This window comes from Podarcis erhardii (genome assembly GCF_964252035.2).
Source record: "Podarcis erhardii genome assembly, chromosome: 3".
NCBI lineage: Eukaryota > Metazoa > Chordata > Lepidosauria > Squamata > Lacertidae > Podarcis > Podarcis erhardii.
The window spans coordinates 39392643-39417789 of NC_138507.1; the positions used below are offsets into that span (position 1 = coordinate 39392643).

At 41.1% G+C, this 25147-nt stretch overlaps 1 protein-coding gene across 2 annotated transcripts in view; it reads left to right on the plus strand.

The window, feature by feature from the left end:
* Window positions 1–3502: 3502 nt before the first annotated feature.
* Window positions 3503–25147, plus strand: part of SENP6 (SUMO specific peptidase 6) — a 47693-nt gene continuing 26048 nt past the window's right edge. The window contains exons 1-7 of one of the 2 annotated variants that reach the window (XM_081856869.1): window positions 3503–4337; window positions 13154–13247; window positions 15491–15554; window positions 16139–16278; window positions 16716–16817; window positions 20842–20862; window positions 24667–24737. In XM_081856869.1, the coding sequence (XP_081712995.1) occupies window positions 4241–4337; window positions 13154–13247; window positions 15491–15554; window positions 16139–16278; window positions 16716–16817; window positions 20842–20862; window positions 24667–24737 (589 nt within the window). In that variant the 5' untranslated portion in view covers window positions 3503–4240. The remainder of the gene's footprint in view (window positions 4338–13153; window positions 13248–15490; window positions 15555–16138; window positions 16279–16715; window positions 16818–20841; window positions 20863–24666; window positions 24738–25147) is intronic. The other variant, XM_081856870.1, reaches the window with a different exon arrangement.

Consider the following 25147-nt stretch of genomic DNA (forward strand, 5'->3'; position numbering starts at 1 on the left):
GCCTTCAAGGCCAGTTCCAACCCACAGGCTATCAACTGACCATCCCCCACCTACACAAAAAAACATAATCCCTAAACATGTCTTGTTCAAAACAGTGCTATGTTATAAGAATTTAAGGTCTCAAATATGTAAACTAAATGCACAAGGCATACACGTACATAAATACATAAACCACATGTCTGAAACAGTACAGGAAGACAGTCCTGAGACCATTTTGACTCACCCCTTCTGCGATGTTTGTATGATGTTTCTGGGGGTGGTCTGGAGTTTGAGGGGGGGGCAATTTGAAAAGTCTACATAAGGGCTGGCACACCTTTGTTCTGGGTTCTCCTTCTCTCTCCTGCGTGAGGGGGGAGCACCATGTTGCAACAGTTTAATAATGATCAGGCTTAATAGCTACTTTGCTTCTCAATATTCTCTGGTTGGCCTCTGTTATTTTCTCCTACCGATAGGGAACCCACTTAAGGACTCTATATGGGCTCTTGGATACCCCATAAGGGAAAAAGGGCAGATTTTGTTCAGTGGGGTGGGATGGGGTGTACCTTAACACCCATTTCTTTTCAGATGGACATAACTGAGTATGGTCTAACTATTCTTTTCTCTCTCTCACTTTGAGCACCGCTTCAAAGTAGTTGCTATTGCAATTTGGCATTTAATCAAGACAAAAATGTAGTACAATGATTTTACACATTCCTGAGATCATTTATAGAGAACAAAGTACATTCCGTTTGTCTCGGTTCACCAAGGTGTGGTGTACGTGCTAGAAATAAGTGGGTGTCAGTTTTGGTTCCTCTCAGTTTCTCAGTTTCTAATCTAAAGTCCAGTTCCTCACATTTCCACATCAGTTTGTGATTTTTGAAAGTCTTCAAGAAAATGCATTAACATTTCCCTGCAAATTTATCCTAATGCACACATTTTTGCAAAGCACTTTCCCCTAATATAATGCATTTTGGTATGTTATTGCCACTAATACATGCATTTTTATGTTCAACTTGTACACGCTACTTGGCTGGAGAACTGCACTGCAAAATTTGTCAAATTTATTCATTGTCATGGATCCTTTATCAATGGTTGCATTAGAAGCATTTGCAGCACCCAGTGGCGTAGCGTGGGTTGTCAGCACCCGGGGCAAGGCAAGTAATTTGCGCCCCCTAACCCATGGATTTGCGCCCCCTAACCCGTGGATTTGCGCCGCCTAACCCTAACCCCCAGATGTTGCGCCCGGTGCGGCCGGCCCCCCCTGCACCCCCCACGCTACGCCACTGGCAGCACCCAACCACACTCAGTGTTACTTTTGATAAATACTTGGTAAACAGGTAAGTGGAAAGCTGGATTTCTGTGATAAGTTCTCATGGGGAAAGAATCTTACAGCTGGATACTGGAATGGTGCCAAAAATACCATTACTGAATAAATCTTGGAGGAGTAACATTATCCTTTAACAAATATTTACTCATCCTGCATTTTAGAGGTGCATAAATATGTGTGAATGTGTGCATGCCTATGTTGCAGCATTATTATTATTATTACTTTTAGCGTGCTCCAAGGAAGGGATATACAAAATGAAAACCAGATGACTTGAATGGAAGCATTTGTCCATCCATCTGGGTGTGTATTGTCCACATTGACTGGCAGGGGCTCTCCAGGGTTTCAGACAAGTTTCTTTCCCACAACACTACCTGGAGATGCCAAAAACTGAACGTTGGTACTAGAAGATCTTCTTCCACCTGCTCTTTGTGCAGAGGCTCTGTCCTTTCTGGCCAGGTTAGACTTTGGTATACTGATCTTTGGTTCATTAACTTCCTGGGTTATTACTGCACTGTGCCCTATGCGGGGCTGCCTTTGAAGACAAACTTGCAAAGACCTAAACTTTCAGTAGCACTAGGGATGACTGTCCAAAGAGAAAGCAAATTTATAGAAAGGCTTATTCTTTCATATTTCAGTATTTGTGGAAGAGAGACATGCCTCTTACAGTACAATCCTAGACATGTCTTCTGATAAACGCACACGAATTCAGTGTGGCTTACTCCCAGGTAACTAGGTTTAGGATTGTAATTTAATAGACTAAACAGGAATATGCTTTAGACATATAAACACATGTGGCCTTTAAAACTTTGGGTGAAGAGTAGGGTGACCATATACTTTAGTCGCCTTTGACTAGACATAACCGTCCAGGGGTCCTTTACCTTTTTTTTACCTTATATATAAAACAAGCCTTATTTGAATGGCTGTCCAGTCTAAGTCAGGATTAAGGATAAGGAAGAGCAGAGACCTTGAAGCTGGCACTCAGCTCTCCATTTTCACTATATTTAAATTATAGCTATTTAGTTAGCATATGCAAAGTTACACAAGCATCAGTCCTCTTTTTTGGTGATGCATAAGTGCCCCTCTGCACAGAGCTTAGGACTTGCCGATCAGAAGGTTGGCGGTTCGAATCCCTGCAACGGGGTGAGCTCCTGTTGCTCGGTCCCTGCTCCTGCCAACCTAGCAGTTCAAAAGCACGTCAAAGTGCAAGTAGATAAATAGGTACCGCTCCGGCGGGAAGGTAAACGGCGTTTCCGTGTGCTGCTCTGGTTCACCAGAAGCGGCTTAAGTCATGCTGGCCACATGACCCGGAAGCTGTACGCCAGCTCCCTTGGCCAATAAAGCAACCCCAGAGTCAGCCACTACTGGACTGAATGGTCAGGGGCCCCTTTACTTAAGTGTTCTTCTGCTAGCAGGGAGGAAATAATCTCCCTGTCCATAGAATCATGGTATTACAGAATAGCAGATCAGGCGGCCTTGATGCTGGTATAAACTAATTGGAGTAATTAGAGCTATGCACTCCAAAATTGGGCAGATGTTTCCGCACTTTCAACTATAGCACATAATAACTGTTGAATAAGACACTATTCTATCCAGTAAAATTCAAGAATGTCATTTTGATACTCTGTATTTACTTGTATCCGTTATACCAGAAGGCATCTTGAGGGCAGGGTGTTGCACCTGCAACAGTCTTTTTTCTTTCTTTTTTAATAAACAAAACACACTGCACTGCTATACTTATGCCACTGGAAACATCCCATATTTTATCCTGTTCATGATGAGGCTGCTTTACTCAGCCCAGAGCCCATTGAACTGGGGTTGGCCTGGAGGTGGGGGGAAGGAATGTTTCTAAATAAATGTTTGTGCATGTGTGTGTATATAAGGAAATGCCCTATGCATATAATGCTTAAAAATAAATGCCCTACCCTAATGCTTCGAAGGGAAAGGAGTGAGGAAAGCTTGCTTGCCCAGCCAGGCACTCACGCTATCCCCCACCCTGAACAATTTCAAAGTTATTTCCTCGACTTCCCTCTGCTGATATGTCGTCGCCTTCTCCACATACGCTGCAGCTGCATGTGGGGGGAGAGAGCGAGCGAGCAAAGAAGAGAAAAGCCACGGGGGCAACCCTGCTGCAACAGTGGCAAGCAGCCTCGCTCTGCTGCGGCCATTTTAAACATTTTGGGGGGCGGCGGCGGGAGGGATAGAGGTGTTGCGTTTTGCTTTTGCAAATGACGAACGACACCTTCTTTCTGTGTGCGTGTGTTTTAAGGGCTGGCCTCCTCCTCTGGAAAGGAGGGAGCGGAAAATAAATAAATAAATAAAGAGCGAGAGAGGTGGTGTGTTGAGCGGTGCATGTCGTCTTCGGGAGGCTGGCTTTCGCTCTGAGGGAAGGTATTGACCACAGCAGCAGCAGCAGCAGCAGTAGCAACACGGGAGGGGCGGCTCGACCCGGTCGCTGCCGTCCATTCTTTCTCGCCGCCCCCGCCTTCGGGTGCCAGGCAGCGGAGAAGAAAGGGCAGCCGGCGTGGCTGCCGCCTTTCTCTCTCGCGGGGGCAAGCTTCGCTGACGCCGGACACCCCATAAGGGGAGGCAGCGGGAGAGAGAGACAGAGAGAGGGGGGAAAGGGACCGCCGCCGCCGCCGCTTCTGGTCTACCGGCGTCTGTCTCTCTCCCTCCCCCCCACCCACCGCCCGCCATTGCAATAGGCGGTTGGCCGGTGAGGGGCATTGGAAGTCCCTTTCTCTCCTCCCCCCTCCGGCATCCAGTCTCCGAGCGTGCGCCGAGTGGGCCTCAGCCGCGGCGGAAGAGGCAGGCCGAAGCGGGAGGAACGAGGCCTAGTGCCGTGACTGCGCCTCTGAGGCGCCGGCGCCTGGGCACCAGAGGCAGCAGCTGCTCCCCGGGGCGCGATGGTGTGAGGAAAGGGCTGGCCGAGCGAAGATGGCCGGCGGTGCTGGCGTCGGGGGCGGCGGTGTCGGGGGCGGAGGAGTGGGCCGCAGCAGCGTCGGGGGCTCCAGACACAGCCTCTTCCTGGAGGGTGAGTTGGGTTTGTTGTTTTATTATGGCAAGCGCCGGGAAGGGGGGGGGGAGCCCACCCAGGGTGGGCAGCCTAAGGACACCGCTTTCTTCCGAGTAGACGTGGAAAAAGAGAGGCTGGAGGTTCAGAAGGGGGTCGGCAGGGTTCCTCCCTCCCCGTTTGGGTGTGTGTGTCGGGGGGGGGGGGAGGAGAAATATTTCCCATGCAGTTTCGAGGGCTTTCAAAGGGGAGCGTGTGTGTGTGTGTGTGTGTGTGTGGCGATGGGTGACTGGCAAAGGTGAATGTTTAGGGAGAAGCTCAAGCGGGTTTTACTTTTTTGTGTATGGCTGTTCGCTGTGGTCAGTTGCTAAGGGCAGTGGCCTGTTTTTCATCCTTCCACCTCATCTCCTTTTCTCTCTCTCTCCCCCCCCCCGCCGCCGCTTCTTCGTATTTTCTATTTTAAAGGAAATTAGAAATGTCATATTGAATATACTGGGAAGGAAGAACAGGTGGGTTGGTGGGAATCCTAACGTGGGAATATTGCCATGTAAGGTTTCTCTTTTTCTTTTCTTTCTCTCTCTCTCTCTGTTTTCATACCTGCTTCACTTGGAAAGGTAAGGGAACGACTTACCATATATAGAGCAGGATCCTATACGTATTGGTTGGGCCCACTGTGTTACTTCTAGCAAAGTGTAGATAGGGTTTTTAGACTTAATTAGTCCTATTTGTAAAAAGGTAGCTTTTGCAGCACTAAATGTATGAAGTACAGCAAAAAGTTTGCCAAGTACTCATATAATTCGTTCTAATATTGTTCTGTTTCTCTTTAGGGTACAGAGAGTTTAATGAATTGCTTTGCATCCTGTTTCCCCACAGTGATAATGCAACATGCTGTCTTCTAAAAAATACTTTATCTGGGAGATAGATTTCAAAGAATAGTTCCTCTCCTGTTATGCCTATTTTTAAATGGTAGTATGCATTTATACATCACATAATTAGAGAGATAATATATGTGATAATCCTGTCAAACATATTATTTTTAGTGTTTTGTTCCATAAATCAAATAGTACTGATGCTTCAAATTGAGAGATGGAGAATTATGAGTACAAGTTCATATGCTTTCTTTCATATTGATCTGTTAAGGGAAACACTAATTTATTATAATGTACAAAGAGCAAAATCAATGGCTAGAAAGTAATGTGAAGAATCTCTCCGATACAGTTCTTTGGATGGGTGATGTAGCAGTGCAGTATCAGAAAATGACACTGCACAATTGATGCAAGCTGAAAGAAAAGGTTTAAGCTTGATCCACAAATGCAACTATCTACACTAGTGGGTGCTCAATATAGAAATGAGTTTTACATGCACAGGAGCCTTTATTCACGTTGCCACTCACAAGAATGGTTGCATGTGTGAATTGAGTCTACTGCTGCCTGTTAAGAGTTGTGTGTTCCAAGTGAATGAAGGCTGCTTGCATTTAATATTGCCAATATCTGCAGAAGCTGATTTATTATCAGGACAAAGAAACTGACTAGTTTCTGCTACCCTGCCACAGTAAGTTGCAGTACTGCTGTTTACACATTTGCAATCCCATTTAATAGGTCAGGCTTGCACTCTTGCAACTGTGAATCAAGCTTAAACCTCTTTTAGCCAGCATCTGTAGTCTCCGCAAATTGGTTTGCTTGGTCACACTGGCCTGCTGCTTAAATTGGCAAGATGATGAGGGTGTTGTGATTCTCAAAGAAGTAATCCAGTTTGCTATTCCAGGCCGTATTCTTATGGGGGCATTGTATTGCAGAGTCTTGGTAGGTGTTATGAGGAATATTGTGGGGGCAGTGATTTTCTCCTCAGTGAGATATTTCCTTTCCACATGAAAATCTGAAAGCGGACATATGTTGTCCCTGTTTAGATGTAATGTTCTCCATCTGATCGCTATGGTCCATCTTATCAGGCTAAGACTGAGCGTTGTGGCAGGAGTCTTTCCTCCCTTTGGTCACATTCCTTAATCCAAAACTTTCTGGGGTTTGTTAAACCACACTATTCCCTTACATCTAAATCAGAAAACAGAGGTTGAAGTGATGACTATAATTCTGGCTTGCTAACCAGAATCAAGTCATGACTTGCAGTTCTTTGAGAAAGGTTTATTGGACTAATATTTTTAAAGTCTTGACTGGGTCAGTAACAAGGATACTGAGTGCCAAGAACAGTTCAGAGTATGCCAGCATGGAACATATGCAGACAAAGCCATCTGTTGCAGATGTGCCATTATTGGTGATGGTGGTTAAGAACTATGACAACAAAAACAATAGTCTTGAATGTATGATAGGTGATTACTATTTAGATTACAAATTTATTTTATTAGTAATCTCATATATATGGGGTATGACAGGCTTCTAGGTATTGCATTTATACACTATATTTCATTCAGTTCCAGTTAAATGAAATAGTGATTATTTTCAGTCGTGTGCTGAAGGTAGCTAAACAGAATCAAAGCATAAAATAATTACCTTAAATAAACACAAAATAGAAAAGCAAGGCCTGTCCCTTGCTACTAAAATTTGACTATGTCAGGTGGCCACAGCAGGAGTTGTAAATGAAGGAAGTGCTTGGTCTGGTAGTTAGTGTTTTCTTTCACAAGAAAGGGCATGTTGGTATTCTTAAGCCCGATTAACAGTATATTAAACTTCCACATCTATATAGTTTCTAGGAGATGGCATAGGTCTCAACTTGCACAGCTTTTCAGGCTATGAATACATTTTAGACTTAACTGAATAGCGCACACAATCATGTTATGGGAACATAGTTGCATGAACAAATTTTGACTATGATATGCGATGGTCCCTATCAAAGTGGCTGGGCCATCCAGTGTCAAGAACGTTAGGCATGTTTAATCCCTTCTTGCTATTGTTTCCAATGAATGGTGTTCATTTCCAATAGGAATGAACAAAAATGAGGATTTGGGGCATCAGGATTTTGTCATAATTTTTTTTTGTATAGAATAACTAAATAGAGTAAATGTATTTCTATATAATTCCCACAGCAAGCAAGCAATGACTTCTAGTGAGAATGAAACCATTTCTGTAGCAATTTCCTATCTTTTACTTTACTGAGCTGCTCCTGTTTATTTATTAATGTTTACATTCTTTAATGACTTCTGTTGATTTCAAAAATTCAGTAGCTTTAAAGCATCACTGCACTTCTGATTCTGTAAGGAACTTTTGATCATGGGGCACAGGATTCTGGGAAACCCTACATGTAATCAATTTATAAAACCAAGTTCCAAATGTTCTTTGGTACTTTAGTATGCCCAACAAACGAAACATAGGATGGAGCTATGTAGATTGAAGCAGGTTCGCTTCTTTGTAGTCAGCATCACCAGGAGCAGGGAGCTAGTTTAGGAGCCCACTCTCATGATCCCTGAAAGCATCCCTTTTACTTCCTCTCAGAAACGTGAGCCAGTGTGGTGTAGTGGTTAAGAGTGGTAGATTTGCAATCTGGGGAACCGGGTTCGCATCTCCGCTCCTCCACATGCAGCTGCTGGGTGACCTTGGGCTAGTCACACTTCTCTGAAGTCTCTCGGCCCCATTCACCTCATAGTGTTTGTTGTGGGGGAGGAAGGGAAAGGAGAATGTTAGCTGCTTTGAGACTCCTTCGGGTAGTGATAAAGCGGGATATCAAATCCAAACTCTTCCCTTCTTCTTCTTCTTCATTCTTATCAGGAAAACTAAAAGGCTACATTTGGTTTGTGGTTTTGGGGCAGGGGAAGATGCCCAGTACTCCTCTATGTAAGTTTTAAAAAGGCTGCCTGGATTTGACCAAAGGCTCTGCTAGGCCCACACCCTAATCTCTGCAGTGGCTAACCAAATTCCTATGGCAAGGCCGCAACTAGAACATAGTCTTCCTCTGCTCATGATCCCCATCAGTGTGTTCAGAAGCATGCTGCCTCTGATACTAGAGATAATACAGCGCTATCATGACTAGTAACCATTGGTAGTCTTATTCTCCTGACTTTGGATGGCCTTGTACTTCTGACAGTGTCACTGGTCATGAATAATTTCCATTCTGAGGGCAGTTCAGGTGAAGAAACTATTTCCCCCTTATTCCCCTGCCTTTGCCACCAACCTAACAATATCTGAAACATTTTCTGAGCTAGGTAAGTGGACGTGTGCTTTCCTCTTTAGCGCCTGGAGAGAATGCTCACTGTGGGTAAACACAGGGCATGACTACATTTTGAAAAGCTAGTCTGCCGTAGGTAACAAACTTAATGATGGATGAGATCATACTCCATAATATGTAAAAGGAAAGATTTTTGTTGGTAGGATGAGTGGATCTTATATCTAAAAGAAAATGCAGTGTGTGTTTCACATCCCCCACCCCCCACTTTTTTATTCTCTGTGCTTGGTAATGTCTTCCCTAGCAACCATTTCACATTTTGGAAAACCGCCTCCCACTTTGAAAACCATGGCTTTATTACCATTCTCTGCAGTTTGTTGTATGGCAGTATTAATACACTTTGGACTAAAAACTGTTTATAGACAGGCTTCCAAGGAGGCGAACAATTTCTAATATTTTCCTGTTAGATATATTTATTTCAGACTTAAGTGAATAAAAGGATTCCATTAGCACTTGCTCTGTTTTCAGTTTTGCCGCTCCTGCAGATTTTTTATCCCAGCTAGGACACTGAATGGCAAAGAAGTGAAATGGGCTCACTGTGGGGCAGGGTAGCTAAGAAAAAACACATCTGACAGTGTTCTCTCCACCCTCTGTGTTGTTTAATAATAAGGACATCAGCAGTTAGAGAACAAGGTGGAAGGCGGTTTCTAATTTACATAAGATGATGTACTGAAGCATGACTAGGAGTTAAATATGACAGAGTGACCTCCCCCTCCAATTCTAAGCAGTTTTCTGCAAAGTCTCTCTTCTCAGTAGTGAAATCTTCTGCTTTAGGATACTGTGTGTTCTAGTACTGTATACTCAGGGCTAGCTTACCTGAAAGAGCACCTCCCCCCTTCTGTCCCGTGTTTCTGCATTGGCTCATCATTTAATCTCATGCTTCTATTTCCTGCAGTTTTATTAGGTCTTTTTATTTTGAGCCACTGGCTACCTAGTTCAAATTTCTTCTAGCCACCTGCTACTTTTATGCTTTGTGAAGTTTTTTCAGAGCTCCCATTTTTGCCTCCCTTCTGATTCTCTCACCCAGTGGTGGGTAGCCTGTGGCCTTGCATCATATGTCATGTGCTCACTGAGATGCTGTGTACCCATTGTTGCTCAATGAACCACCTCTCTGGGAACCACTTCCTCTTCCACATAAAGTGTATGCTTGGGAAAGGTGTCTACGGATGGGAGGGATTTGAATCAGCTTATATTTGAAGATGAATTTGCGCTTTCTGAAATAATAAGCAAACAAAAACACAGCCATCATTTGAAATGTGCACTTCTCTGAATTTGGCAGTGCAGTTCGCCAGCCAAGCAATATGTACCAAAATTCATATATTAGGGCGGTAAAGTGTTCATATAAATGCCTATATTAGTTAAAATAACATGATGCATCAAATTAGGGGAAATGCTTCAAGAATGTGTACATTAGGCAAAATTGCATACAAAATATGTATACCGGTACATATGTATATGTACAGTGGTACCTCCGTTTAAGAACAGTCCGGTTTAAGAACAATTCGGTTTACAAACTCCTCAAACCGGAAATAGTGTCCTGGTTTGAAAACTTTACCTCGGTCTGAGAACAGAATCCGAACAGTGGAAGGGCACCAACGGTGGGAGGCCTCATTAGGGAAAGTGCGCCTTGGTATAAGAATGGACTTCTGGAACGGATTAAGTTCATAAACCAAGGTACCATTGTATTAGGAAAAACACACATTAAAATGCTGTTAAATTTTCATGAGGCTCTTTCTCCAGAAAAATCTGGATCTGATCTAGAGAGCTGAGTTTAAGATGGTAAAAATGAGAAACCGATTGAAACTGACATATTTGCCTATCCATAGTAGTGTTTCAGAACAGGAACAATGCAATTCTGCAGCGCTACAAACTGCTCACTTTTGGATCTGACCCCACATGACACCTGTACACCCAACAGATTACCCTTGAGGGGATGCAGCCACTTTCCTTCATGTTTCTCTTTTTTTCTGAAACCATCTTTCCTCTGAGCTTTCTGTGTTTTAGTTTTTGTTTATCACATACCTCTAGACTGACCTGTGCTTGCTCCTGTATTCAGTTTAAATCACAGCTAGACTGACTCAATACTGTTTCTTCATAGAAGCTGGATTGTGAATTACTTTATTTCCTGAGTAGCTAAGCATTCTGAATCCTCACATTTAATTCAAATAATGATCATCAGATGATTTACCTGCATAAGTGCAATGCAATACAGAGTACATTTAGTTCTCAGCAGTAATTGAGGAACATGATGCTAATTCATATTCTAAAACAGTGGCATTTTCTCTCTTTGCATTCCTAAGGTGGTGTACATTCAGCTATTATATAGAACAGTGAGAGCTTCCTCTTCATTACTATTACCATGGCAGTAGTCCTGAACCAGCAGTTGTCGTTTTGATATATGTATGCACTAATGTGGATTGAAGAGTCTCAGTTGAGTGGTGAAAGTGAATAGCCCAGATGGAAACCAGTTACTATTCCAATAATGTTCCCTCCTAAGGATAAAATAAAGTACTGAAGAAGGGGACTGATTATTAAAACTAAGAAAATGTTATTGAAACAATGTGATTTGACACTGTGGAAGGAGGTATCCTTTTGTTATTATTTTTCTCTTGAAATGGAATCACAAGTGGATATGTAGATGTATTTTGCCTACTAAACATTTCTTTTAACTATTAAGCAATAGCTGTATGTGCATCTGTTGCAGTAGTTGTTGGGAGCCAGTTCTTTCCCTTTCAGATACTGTTTAAAGTGCTACAGAAACCTGAAAACCTGGTTGATCAGAGACCACAGCAGGATAGAAAAATGATTATGTATATTATGGGTAATAATAGCTATGCAAGAGTGCTTCAGAATCTTGTAAAATTATCATATGTATGCAGCCTAATTTGCCATGGTTTCAGTGAGCAACTTTATTAAGCTAAAAGTACAAATTGTACAAAATACTTGGAGACTCTTTGATTTGTATGAGTCCCCAGGAAAAAGACATGTTTGAGGAAATGTTGGATTTTGCTGTTGTATAGATTTTTAAGAATACTTCATGAATGAATCTAATTGGGCATGAGAATGAATTTTATCTGTAGTGAGAGTCATATGAATTTAATTTCAAAATCTGAAATAGCACTGTAATGTACTTGAAACACTGCTTTTGTGGTAAATTGCAAGAATTATAAGATATATTAATTAACCCTGATATTGTAAAAGACAGTGGCATCGCAGATAGAAATACATAGAGTGAATATTCTTTTGGAAGGTTTTTTGGATGCCACATATAGTTCCAACTAGTGTGGAGTGCCCAGTGCTGCCCATAAATTTTTAGAAACCAAAAATATATTGTGATTTTTAAATGGATGGTATAATTTGTGAGTTTGGATCCATTGTGCCCAAAACTGGGTGAAATTACACCAAAGTCACATTTTTGTCCGCCATTTTGATTCAGAATGGTGCCCGACAGAGACTTCTATCCCCATCTCGAGAATCCTCATGTTGAATTTGGTGAGAATATTTTGAGAGGCAATCAAACCTATGCCCCCAAACAGGCAAAGTCACACCAAAGTGATGTTTTGGTCAACCATCTTGATTCAAAATAGTGGCCAGCATCCAAATGGGGATAAAGGCCACCACCTTCAACCTTATACTGAGTTTGGCAACAGTATCTCAAGAGGCATCTGAACACATAGAAAACAAGCAGACAAACCATTTAGCAAAATACATACAGTGGTACCTCGGGGTTACAAACACTTCAGGTTACAAACTCCGCTAACCTGGAAGTAGTACCTCGGGTTAAGAACCTCAGCATGAGAACAGAAATCACACGGTGGTGGAGCAGTGGCAGCGGGAGGCCCCATTAGCTAAAGTGGTATCTCAGGTTAGGAACGGTTTCAGGTTAAGAACGGACCTCCAGAACGAATTAAGTTTGTAACCAGAGTTACCACTCTAGTAGAGATAGAGAGCATTGTTGGTGACACTGAAATGGAAGAATCCCAGTACCTTTTGGAACCTCCATTGTTTAGCAGTGTAGTCTTGGCAGTTGTACCACCCCAGTTTTTAAGAAAAAAATGATATCCCCTCCACAGAAAAGTCTGTAAATACCACATTAGAGTTTTGAAGCATTCTGTGCAGCGCTGTGAGTTCTATGATTATCATTTGGAAGCAGATGTGGATCAGGCTTTTAGACCCATTAAGTTCTAGCAGTTATTTTGTCATTAAATCTGCTACAATAAAACGTTCCACTGTTCACCAAAATAAACCTTAAGGTTTTTATTGAAATAATACTGTTAAACATAACTTGCTTTTTAAAAACCTTCTCATGACAGTAACGGAATTCAGAGTGTAACTAAACATTATTGCTATCATCAACATTATGTTCCTGACTTTGGTTTACATCAAGAATGAAGGACCTCAGGCCCTGGGGTGACATGGGATCCTCCAAGCTTCTCTATTTGGCCCTCAAGACTTTCCCAGGTTTTGCACCTCCCTGGCCCTGTTCTGCACTCTCCTTAAGTGGTTGTTTCACATGTTCCAAGGCTGATAAATAGAAAAGTAAAATAGTGTTTAAAGTATTGTCTTGCGATCTGTCAGCTAAATAGTGGAATTGTTAGTTGTAATTTTTCCTTTCTTAGTATGTGTTGCTTGGAACCTGAACTGATTTTAACTTATTTTTGTTTCAGCTTTGGATACATCACAGTCCAAGCGAGATGGAGGTTTCAAAAATACCTGGGGCTTTAATTGTTCAGACGAAAGTGAAGGAGATGCAGAAAAAGAGTAAGGATACCTTAATCTAGGCTACAGAAAGTAAAATGTGGAACGTTACAGTAATTTGAAAGCTGAGCACCCCTTCAATTCTAATTCTCTAAAGTGGAAGTGTTCTAGAGGGTCACTAATTCATACGCACAAGAGGGTCACATTCATGTAAGGTTTTTCTCAGGCTAGTTATTGCCTAAAGATGTTACGGATTATTCCAGAAGCAAATAGTAGGTTTCTTATTTTTAATCTTTAATAACTAGAATCTTGGGGAATTAGTTCAGTTATGGAGCCTACCTAGCTCAGGTTAAAACAATCGAGTCAGGAACATTTGAAATGTTTTAAATAGCAAAAGAATTCAATTTTGGGGGGCACTTTTAGAATAAAAAAACTTGAAGGTCATATAGAAACTTCATTACATGCATGCTGTTATGTGTCTCTTGAGATGGCTTTCCACCCTACCCTGTCCTATTTACCTAAACTGAAGACTACTGTCTTGCAAACTTCTTAGTTTGGAGTCTTATAAAAATCCTGGCTTGGAAAGTTTATAGACAACAAATTCTTCCATTCACTTGTCTACAACACTATATATTTATGGGAGTATATCATTTTTTGAATTTTACTGATTGGGGATGAGTGGTAGACTGACATTCAGCCTCCTTGCTTAATAGACTGGTGGAGAAGAGTTATGGAACAACTACTGGTAAGCGAGCTAATTATTTTTGTTAACAATATAATTGGATTTGGTCTCATGAACGTTTAAAAATACTAATACAATACCAGGGTGAAAAAGTGACAAGTGAAACATAACAACAGATAGCTGGATCCCACACAAAGAATAGGTGATTCTTTTTCTCTCTCAAATCTCAAAGTCAGGTGTGTTCTATACCATATGACACTTTCCTCAGAGAGATAATCCTGTAAATAGGAAGACATTTATACTTATGAAGTTTGGCATTTGTGTGTATAGGCCAGTGTACACAATGACTTCCTGATGTGTGCACATGGTAACATATGCTGTACATCTCCAGTGATTGCGTGCACATTTTTCTTATATTAGGATCATTCCTTAAAAAAAAAAAAAAGGTCATGTTTGAAGCAGTCATGACATCCCCTTCTAATATACCACAGTTGGTACTCATTTTGGGTGCTTCAGTTTCAGAATAATAGTACTTATTTGTGCACTGTGCTGCTAATTAACAAAAAGAATTTTGTGTTTTTATTTTCAGTAACTTTCTCGCAGACTTCTAATGTTTGTGTTTGCTCTTGCCCAGGTTCTAGTGCTTCATTTCCACTGCAATTATTTAGAAAAGAAAGGAACCTAAATCATAGCATAGATGCAGAGAATTGTTTAGTATCAAAGTTTAGGAACAGTGGATGTTCTAGGCCCAAGTGGTTGTATCAACTGGATCTTGAAACCCAGTTTCTGTTGAGATAACAATGGAACCTTTCCCCAAGAATGCAAGAACTGACTTAGTAGGATAAGATCAGCATGTTTTTGCGCCCCCCCCAAAAAAAGTCCGCTAAAAACTGAGCATGCTGTAGCCATGGAAGGTTGAGTGACAGATAAAATAAAAGGGGTAGGGAGTGGAATGGCAGAATCCTGGACAGAAGCACTCTTACTGGGATATAAGGATGCATTTTTCTGCAGTTTCCACTTGTATTAATTCTATTCTTCCCTTGTAAATGCAATGGATGTACTAACTCTGGGAGGAATACTATTTTTTCTAGGTACCTAGTATGGTGCCAAGAAGATTTACTGTATATTCCAAAAACAGAAGCACAACCTTCAGTGTGAAATACTTTGATCTACACACAAATGGTTAACAGCTACACATTTATTGCTGAGCATTCTGAAGAGAATCATATTTAGATTTACTGCTAAATTGTACTGCCTCTTTACAAGCAAATGTTCTGGTTACAAAATTAGTTTCAGGTCTAGATCTCAAATTCTGTGTTTGCTTAGAACAATGTCCATAAAATCCATACAAAAGTGGTACTGTGAAGCCATCTGCTAAAGTAATTCTACATATTACCAGGTTTGTAATACTATTACTGACATTGTATTTCCCCCTGTCTTTTGTATACACTTTATTTTGAGGCAACCTAGCACCAAAATATTTTGGAGGAAAGTGTAAACCACGTGATTGTTTAACAGATTGAGAAAACATTACTTGGACCTTTTTGCAGTAGTTGTTGAAACCCTGTTTGCTATTATTGAATTACAATATACATATTTTGTTTCCTGTTCTTTGCCTGTTAAGTGAAGCCAGTCTGCTGACTGTGGATGAGAGTGATGGAAGCTGCAGTCCCACTGGTGGGAAAAAAGTGAGTATTTATCAAATATAATGTACATGAAAATGCATATTTTATATTTCACATTGAGCGAAACATTTCAGTATGTCACTTTTTAAAAAAGAAGTTCTAATATGAGGAGGTGACTGCTACAAACTAATGCAGTGTGTATGCCGCTAAAAAAAAGAGCACACACATGCTTTCTTAAACTTTATCAGCAACTTACTATATGGCCTTGCAGCTTTGGAGCTTTGGCAAAGTGGAACTTTTGGCTTCTTGTGTGTGTGTAAAAACAATAAACAATCATTGTTTTCCTGCAAAGGAACACAGTAAATAGTAAATCACTACATTTTCTCATATTTAAAGTTTGCAAAAAACAGGTGGCAACTGTTTGTGTGGGAGTTCTGTTCCTGGCCCCCAAGTGCGTTGGCAGAGTGTGCATGACCCCATCCCCATCCCCTGTTCTGTCCTCTTCCAGGTCCAAAAGGACTTTTGTGTTGGCTGTAGGTGTTTGGAGGATTGAGAATATCTTAGTATTTGAAAGCTTAATAAAAATGTAAAATGTCTCCATCTGAGAGCTGCTGCTTTGTAGATTAAGCTTTTGCTAATTGTTTCAGGTGCTGCAATTTCACTCAGGAACTATTGGTGCCAGAGGTGATTCTATGAGAACATATGCTAGACGAAGCAAAATTGAACCTGGTGCTTTAAGAGTAACCCCAATTGGACTCAACATGTTGGGAAGCAGCAAGAAATTGAGGTATAGTGATTCCTAATATATTAAAAATTATTTAGTAAATGGCTTGTTTCTGGGGGAAATAGTGATTGTGAGAATTCTGCTTGTGAAAGGACCTTAAGTTTGTTACATTTGCACCTTTGGAAAATAGATTTAGATGCTCTATTTGTAATATCCAAGTGTTGTTGTGGACTAAGACCTGGAATCTTGACTATGATGGACTATGATGCTCTATGGAGAAGAAGGATTGCACCCACTAGTTGCAAATAACTCATCATTTCTTGCTGCAGCTGGCTAATCAAAAGTGTCAGTGTAACTATGATTAGGTAGCATAGTGGAAGTGCTGATTCAGGTATCACTTAGAAAGTGAAGTAATGGAGGAGTTTCTCTAAGCAGACTTATAATTCTTTCCATGCTGTGAATTTTAACATTTCTTCCTTACCTGTTTTTTCTGTTTGCAGTGAAAATGTTCAAAATATTCCTTGTTCCGCAACAGTAGTACAAGCTAGACGCTGTCACCATGCTCATGCACAAACATCTTTAGTAAAAACAGCAGCACAAAGGTAAGACTTAAAGGACATACTTAATTTCTCTCGTGAAAAAAACAGCTTTGTACGCTGTGGTTCTTTCTTTAAATATCTGCTTAGAACTGAGTAGTGTTGGGGGGCCGGATCATGCGCACCTCTGTGGGGAAAGAGTTCCACAACTTGGAACCACCATAGAAAAGGCCTTGTCTATAGCGCCAACCAACCAAATTGTCCTAACAGGTGGCCACATGAGTAGTGCCTCTGAGGCAGGTCTCAGTGCCCAGGCAAGTTCATATAGGTAAAGGTGGTCCTTCAAATAATTATCCCAAATAATTTAGGGCTTTAAAACCAAAACCAGCATTTTGATTTGGGCTCATAAACTGGTAACCAGTGCAGCTGGTACAGAATCAGTGCCATACTCTGTTAATCTTGCTCCCACTTACAGGGCAGCAGTATTCTACACCAGTCGAAGCTTCCAAACAGTCTTCAAAGGTGCCCTTGTTGATTGCATCACCTAAGGCATGGCTTTGAGGCAGGGCCTGATATCTCTAACTAAGATTATAGCTGGCATATCAGCTGAAGTTGAGGAAAGGCACTCCTAGTCAAATATCCCACCTGTGCTTCCACAGTGAGTGTTGAGGACAGGAGAAGCCCCACTGGTAGTATAATTGTACTGATTCCTCCTTCCAGATTGGCTGGTTTTCTAACCCAGAGCTTCATCCTGTTTTTCCCTTATCCAAATCCAAGAGTATAGAACAGCTAAAGACTCGCATTAAATGCGCGCAACAAAAACAGGTTGGGTGTAGTCTTGTGAAACACTACTTGATGAGAAAAAGGATCTATCAGAAAATATTACAGACCTTACAAAAATGTAGAAACTTTGAAAAGGGGTAGTGCTGCCATAGTGGGTTCATCATGTGCTGAAACAGCACAAAAGTCACTTAGATTATCTGAGACTTTAAATTGTATGTATTGCAACCAGTCTAAGAGGTTCTCAAATATTTTGTTCCTTATCTGGCTAGGGGCTAAGATAGAGTAAGTGAATTAGGGTCTTTTCTAGACCAAGTAAGTGGTACGTAGTATAACTGCATAGCGCCCAATGAGTTGTACTTAAGGCAGCCACAATGAAGCTTCACTGGGGAATAAAGACACCACATCTCTTGTCATCTTTTACTTAAAAACTTCTGTCCTACTTGTATTATTTATGGGTCAACCCATACATGGAACACTCTCCGTTGTTGAAGCTTTGAGTTTTCACCAGCTTACAGTACTCATTTAACAATCTAGAAGAAGAAATATTTTGAGCACTGAAGGTCCACCAAGCTCAGTCTGCTTACTGTGTCTGTGGTGTAGGCTTTTCATCTATACCTTTCCTTACCCTGACTGAATCACAAATTTGGATATTGTATGATAATATGCCAGGTCCTGAACTTGTTAACCACACTTGAGCCTTAATCTAAAGTCTGACCCTGTGAACCTCAGATATGGGGGTGGGGGGGGGCAACAGTGACATGGAAATTTGATAAATAAAATAAAAATGTTTCTTATTTAAAGTCTGGTTGATTGTGCAGTCTTCCTACTGCACCATGGGTTTTAATAGTGCATTTCTTGAGGAATCAAGGTTTGGACTTTGAGGGAAATAGTTTTGAGTTTTGCTTTCCTTGATGAGGTTTTTTTGGTGAGATAGAAGCTCTCAAACTTTATGTGAAGGATGGCGATGAAGTAATAGAATATTCCCTCCTCTTCTTATATATATTTTTAGATACTAAAATAAAGTTAACAGCCCTCATGTACCCACCCCACCCCCCACAATTCCATGCTTATACCATGTAAATAATGCAGTCAGACATTAAGTTTGTAAATAGTTTAAAATTTAGGTAACTACTCCCTATCTTAACAGATTTTCCCAAAGTGAGCCATGGGTAGCAGCTGGTGAGGGGATAACACTGTCATTTGCACCACAGTATTCTGTTTGTATACTGAGGGGAAATTGTTACTGTATCCTACCAAAATACAGTTGAGTGGTGTAAGATCCCCAAACTTCTTAGGCAACGGTATTCCACCAGTTACTTAGTTTCACCTGTGTACTATAACAAGTGCTCCCCGGCAACTTGGGATATGTCCACAACTTATGCCATATGCATCTATGACTTGTTAGTCATGACTAACTTAAATTACATTGGTCTAATAGATCTGGGACGCGGGTGGCGCTGTGGGTTAAACCACAGAGCCTAGGACTTGCCGATCAGAAGGTTGGCGGTTCGAATCCCTGCGACGGGGTGAGCTCCCGTTACTTGGTCCCTGCTCCTGCCAACCTAGCAGTTCGAAAGCATGTCAAAGTGCAAGTAGATAAATAGGTACCACTCCAGTGGGAAGGTAAACGGCGTTTCCGTGCGCTGCTCTGGTTTGCCAGAAGTGGCTTAGTCATGGTGGCCACATGACCCAGAAGCTGTCTGCAGACAAACACCAGCTCCCTCGGCCCATAGAGCAAGATGAGCACCGCAACCCCAGAGTCGGTCACGACTGGACCTAATGGTCAGGGGTCCCTTTACCTTTACCTTTAAATAGATCTACTCTAGGCATGACCAAGCCTGGATTCAACCCACAGAAAAGCAGAGTGAAACATCCAGAGTGAAACTTTTCTTTTCCAAATGATATATTCCTGATAAGAGTTTCAGTAAGATTAACAAAACTTATCTTCTCTTGAAATTAATTGAGACAGAATCCCCAAATTTGCATCATATATTGCTTTTGTGACTTGAGTCAAGTCTTTGAAAAAGGATGCAGGTGTAGGAAGCAGGGGTTGAAAAGATAAGACAAGATGGGGACTAAACAAAATAAAGATGGCAAAGCCTGGGAATAAGATGGGGATGTTGAGGCTCAAATGGGCATACTCCATTGTGCCTACCGTATTTTTCGCTCCATAGGACGCACTTTTCCCCCCTCCAAAAATGAAGGGGAAATCTGGGTGCGTCCTATGGGGTGAATGCAGGCTTTTGCTGAAGCCTGGAGAGTGAGAGGCGTCGGTGGGCACCGACCCCTCTTGCTCTCCAGGCTTCGCGCACCTCTCTGCAAGCCGTGGGAGCTTAGCGCGCCCAGACTTCCCGCACCTCTCCGCAAGACGTGGGAGCCCTGCGCTGGGCTCCCGCTGCTTGCGGAGAGTTGCCTGTTCTGGGGGCTGGGGTCAGAGGAAGCTCGGGCTTCCCCCGCCCCAGCCCCGCGCCTGGGGGGGAAATACATTTTTTCCCTTTATTTCCCCCCCAAAAAACTAGGTGCACCTTATGGGACAGTGCGTCCTATAGGGCGAAAAATACGGTAATTATTTAATCCTTAATTATTTAATCCTATTTTTACCAAACTTTTCTACAAACCCAACCATGTGAACATGTGGGCCTTGCTGCCCAACATGGATATTCCTTTTCATTCTTTCTTCATATAATATAAACACTAGAGATTGATTGTCCCCCTTTCTCTTTCTTTTCTCCACTTTTTAAAAACACCAAGGAATTATTTAGACCTGGAAGAAGGCAGATTCATGTGAGACCTGAATAGGAAGTTTAGAGACAGTTGCTTGAATGTGATCTGGTGCATGACACCATATGGCCTAGATGCTGCTGCATCATAAAATCTCCTTTGTATGTGTTCCCACTATTTAGTGGACATCTCGCTAGGATCATCTTAATAGTTTGGCCTTTAAATTCTTAGCAAAAGGGACTCAATGGTTATACAATAGTGTTAATGAATGTTTGTTATGCTGTTATTTAAATAACCTTACAGAACTATAATATGCTGACACAATACATTCAGTTATAATCTGACATATATTCTAGGGAGCATTATGCCAGTAACTGTTGACAGACTTGGAATGATATGGTATTACACAGCTAAAAAGTGTGATCTTTTTTGGCAAATTTAGATGCTAAGTGCTACTTACAGCAAAGAGTTCAAATTTCATTTGAATATTGGATATCCAGATACAGATTTCTTTTTTCAAATCTACTGATGTTCTACAAATTAAGGGCTTTGTATCTTATTATATTTTTCTCTTTCATATTTTAAGCAATCTGGATCGAAAAGAAAGGTAAGCTCAATGGTGACATGAGCATGGTAATAAAAATGTGGTGGAAATAATGAAGTTGTGTCTGATAGCTAAATCCCCACTAGCAAGCTTAATGGTCAACATTGATGGAAAAAACTATTTTGCTAGAATAACAATTGGTGTGTTACCACACATTTAGCTGTAATGATTTTTTGTTTGTTTAAATTGGTGTGTTTTCTTGACTAAATACCTGTGATACATGTATGCATACATCTTTGTGCACTACATATGTCCATCTATGTAGCACAGGCATTAAGGCAGCAACTCCACTTAACTGGAAGCACGCACCATTGAATTAAATAGGACTTTTTGAAAACTTTGTTAGGATTGCACTGTTAGTCAAGAAAACAGTGTTCTGTGACATGCTAATTTAAACAGAAACTCCAAGACATTTTCGTCTTGCGAAGCAAGCCCATAGGGAAATTCGTTTCGCGAAGCGCCTCCAAAACGGAAAACCCTTTCGTCTAGCGGGTTTTCCGTCTTGCGAGGCGTTCGTCTTGCGGGGCACCACTGTAAATGCAAAACTGACTGCCAGTAAAAAATCAGCTAACCAAAGCTGCATTAGAGACTTGGCTGAATGATTCAGAGGGCTCAGTTTTGTCCTATATCATCCTAGACTGCTACTCTATCCAGCACTTGACTTGTGCAGATCATCAGGGTGGGTATAGAAAGGGTTGCAGTCACTTTTTAGGTGTATATTTTTGTCTTTTACAATCATTTGGAGTTAATTTTTAAAGCCAGAAACTGCATGGGTCCCACTACGTAAGGGACAGTGTCTTGCCATGCCACCCTTCGTGTCAGTTAATATCAACAAGGGGAGTCCTTGCTCTAGATCTCCTGATGGCAGATAGGCCATTCTCTGAGACCATGAGCTGGGCCTGTTCTGTAGTTATTTAGGCAGTTCTCTTTCTAATATGGGAATTTCACATTCACAGATGTTTCAACCTTGATTGGATTTAGAAAGAAGAAGCATTTTAGTATGTGCCTTGGTTGGTGCGGTGGAGCCTTTACACTAGTATCCTAGAGGTGGGGGTGAGATAGTGTGTTGGTGCAAGAAGCCATTGGAGCCATTGTGCAAGTTGTTTCTTTACATAGTTTATATAAGTGTGTGTGTGTGTGTGTGTGTGTGTGTGTAGTTGGATTATAAGCAGAACTGATTTGCAACATTGTGTTTTCTGCTTTAGATTTATTTAAAGCAGTATATGAAACAAATATACACAGTATTACTCTTGTTACACAAAAGTACATGTTTGGTTTGCTTTTTCACTTATTTAGGAAGGGAGTATAGTGGATAAAAATAGCATTTTTCCTTTATAAATTTTCAATAGTCAGAGTTAATTCTGTCAGGAAAAGTGCAGTTTTGATTTTTATTCTGAGGATATTTATCTTATACATTTTATAATAAGGACAGAACATTACTGCAACTTCCTTATACATGGGAACTTCTTTCTTTTATACATGTGGATATGTGTTAAAAATGAGAGGGCAGTTTAAAAAAAAACAGATAAAAGGGAGAAAGAAAAGAAAAGTGAATAAAAAATGAGTAGAAAATGAGTAATAATGTTGAAATGGAGGCTTGTATATGTAGTTGAAAAGGGTATTGGTGAAGGTCCCTGCGTCAAGGCTAAGACAGCAGTCCCTGGAAGTGGCCTCTGATGGTTCAGGCCTCCTTTGTGGGTGCCGCCCTTACAATTCTTAATAAAATAAAATATTTTATTTATTTATTTAATACAAAGGGGATAAAAAATAAAAATAAAATAAAAATCCTAGTCTTAGGATCCTTGTTGTGCCCATCTCTGGCAGCCAGCATCACCCACATGCCAGCAAGTGAAGGTCTGCGCCGTGCCTTGGCTTTCCTGGGTGAACCCTGGCACGCATTTCCCAGTTGGGCACCGGCCTGCTCATTTTGCACCAACTCTCTCCCGGTCCCCTCCTACCTTTCTCCCTTGGCGGTTGCTATGGCAGCGATGGCAATTGGTGGGTGCTTGGCTGGGGGTGGGTGGGCTGCTCTGCTTTGTTTTTAGTTTAGCTCTGGAGCCTCCAGGCCCTGGAGCTCCACTGAGTTGTTGCTGGGGCACTCTTGGCCCCAATGGGGTTGAGATTGTCAGGGGAGTCCTGGGGGCTCCGTGTGGCCTCTTTGGTTTCTGTGGTGAGCACTCCGACTCTCCTTGGATCATGGTGGTGGCAGTGGCTGTATTAGTGGTGCGGGGACCAGTCAAGCAGTGCAGCTGGTGCTGCTTAGGAGCTCTGCGGGGCCGTGGTGCTTGCCATCTTGCCTCTCCAGAAGTTCTCACATGTGAATATGTTTTGATGTGGTTTGTCTGACACACTAAGCTACACCTTGACTTAGAGAGAAAGCACAAATGTGCTTAGATAAGCCAATGTATGGCATAGCATGTGGGCCAAACCAGGACTAATGGTTAAGCTTTATCCTTGTTAACCACAAGCTGAGATTTGTTCTCAGTAAACCACACTAAGCTGCTGTCCATTTTATTAGAACTAAAATTGTTCTATGTACCTCCCTGAGTTTTGTTCAGGCAGAGGGAATCTTCAAATCATTGGTTTTTTCCCTAGTACTTGGGTTTGTTTAGGCAGGGTTTCATTGTGATTGCTCATTAAAGATTACTAATACTAAAGTGGTAATTTATGTGACTTGTTAATGGAATAAAACAACTTTATTTGAGAATTTATTCTAACCACCCCTGCTGGAATTAAGCTGAATGAATTTATCCTGTGGCCAGAAATAGCAACATGTGCACTATGGACACGATGTCATATGTCTTATACATTACTTCTTTAGATGTTGGACAATTATTAAATATGAGAAAATTTCAAGCAGGAATTCTGTTAAATCACTTAAGTGGCTTGAGGTAGAAACTACAGTAGAACCAGCTATATAAACATGTCTATCTTGCAAATAAAAAGATATGAAGTATTAAAGGCTGTGTAAGACACACAGTCGCAAGAGAAAACAGCCACATTTTATGCAGTGAATTGAGTGAAAACATCCAGAAGCTTGATAAAACAACATATAACTTTCTGCATCCATAATTGATCAGTTGCATATTGGCCACTTCCCACAGTGGGCCTGCAAACTGTGCTCACTTTACATATACTATTGCAACATACCACATGTAGAGAGAATAAATAAATAAAACACACACACCTGTGCACCAAGTCGGTTTTCCTTACTTCCTGGGTACTGAGAAGGTCGCGGGAGACCCTTACCAGGCTCTGGTAAGTAAGCATTTGGAAAATTAACAGGTATTTGTAAAATTAAAAATATGCTGCACATAATCAAATTTTAGCTGGGCTTTATCAAGACAGTAGTAGTTGTAACAATATTAAAAAGTTCCTTCCAGTAGCACAGTAGAGACCTCTAAGGTGCTACTGGAAGGAACTTTTAAATTTTGTTTTGACTACAGCAGACCAACACGGCTACCTATCTGTAACTAGTAGTAGTTGTAGTCTTTCTGCTAAACTTTTAGTTTGCAGTGCTGTATGATGGATACTTTTGCAATCAGAAAAGTAGTGTGTATATGGTTACTGCATTTTTTGGGGGAGATATTTCGTTAAAAACGCTGCAAAACTTATCTTTTCTCATTTATCCTGACTATTCATTTGTTTGCATCGGAATTGTGTTTGAATATGCACATTTATTGTTTTAGAACATGGCAAGCTTCAATATTCTAAATTAAGATTTCTGCAGTGTTAAATCTTTTGTTTTTGTTCCATTTAAATAAGCCATATATTTTCTGAATACAGCTTCTAATTATTTTCCCCCAGAAAAGAATATCCTCCTAACATCCAGAAGATAGAAAATGACTATGATAATTTGTCTCGGCTTCAGGAGATGCGTAAGTTCTTTACTTTGTTTTTACTTCCATTAAATGTCTGTCAAATAGGTATACATTATATATGGATTAAGTGCATTAACGAATGTCTGAGTAGAAGCACTCTTGATAAAATATGTTAGAATGGTGCATGTTGCCTGCTCTGTCAGTAGCTGAAATGTGTTAGTTGAGCCGACTGGAGTATGTTTTGGTTTCATCAGTGGTCATTAAATGTGCCGGTGATCAGTGGTAGACGTCATGGGAGTGAATAAACTTAAGCTTCATCCAGGTAACACACAGTTGATCAAAGTGGGTAGATTAAGTAGGCTAAATCTGCCTGTTCTAGATGAGATCAAATTATTCTATACTATATAGACCAGAGTTTGGACCTGGATTTGTTACTGGATTTCCCAGTGGCAGCTGTGGCCTGCAGT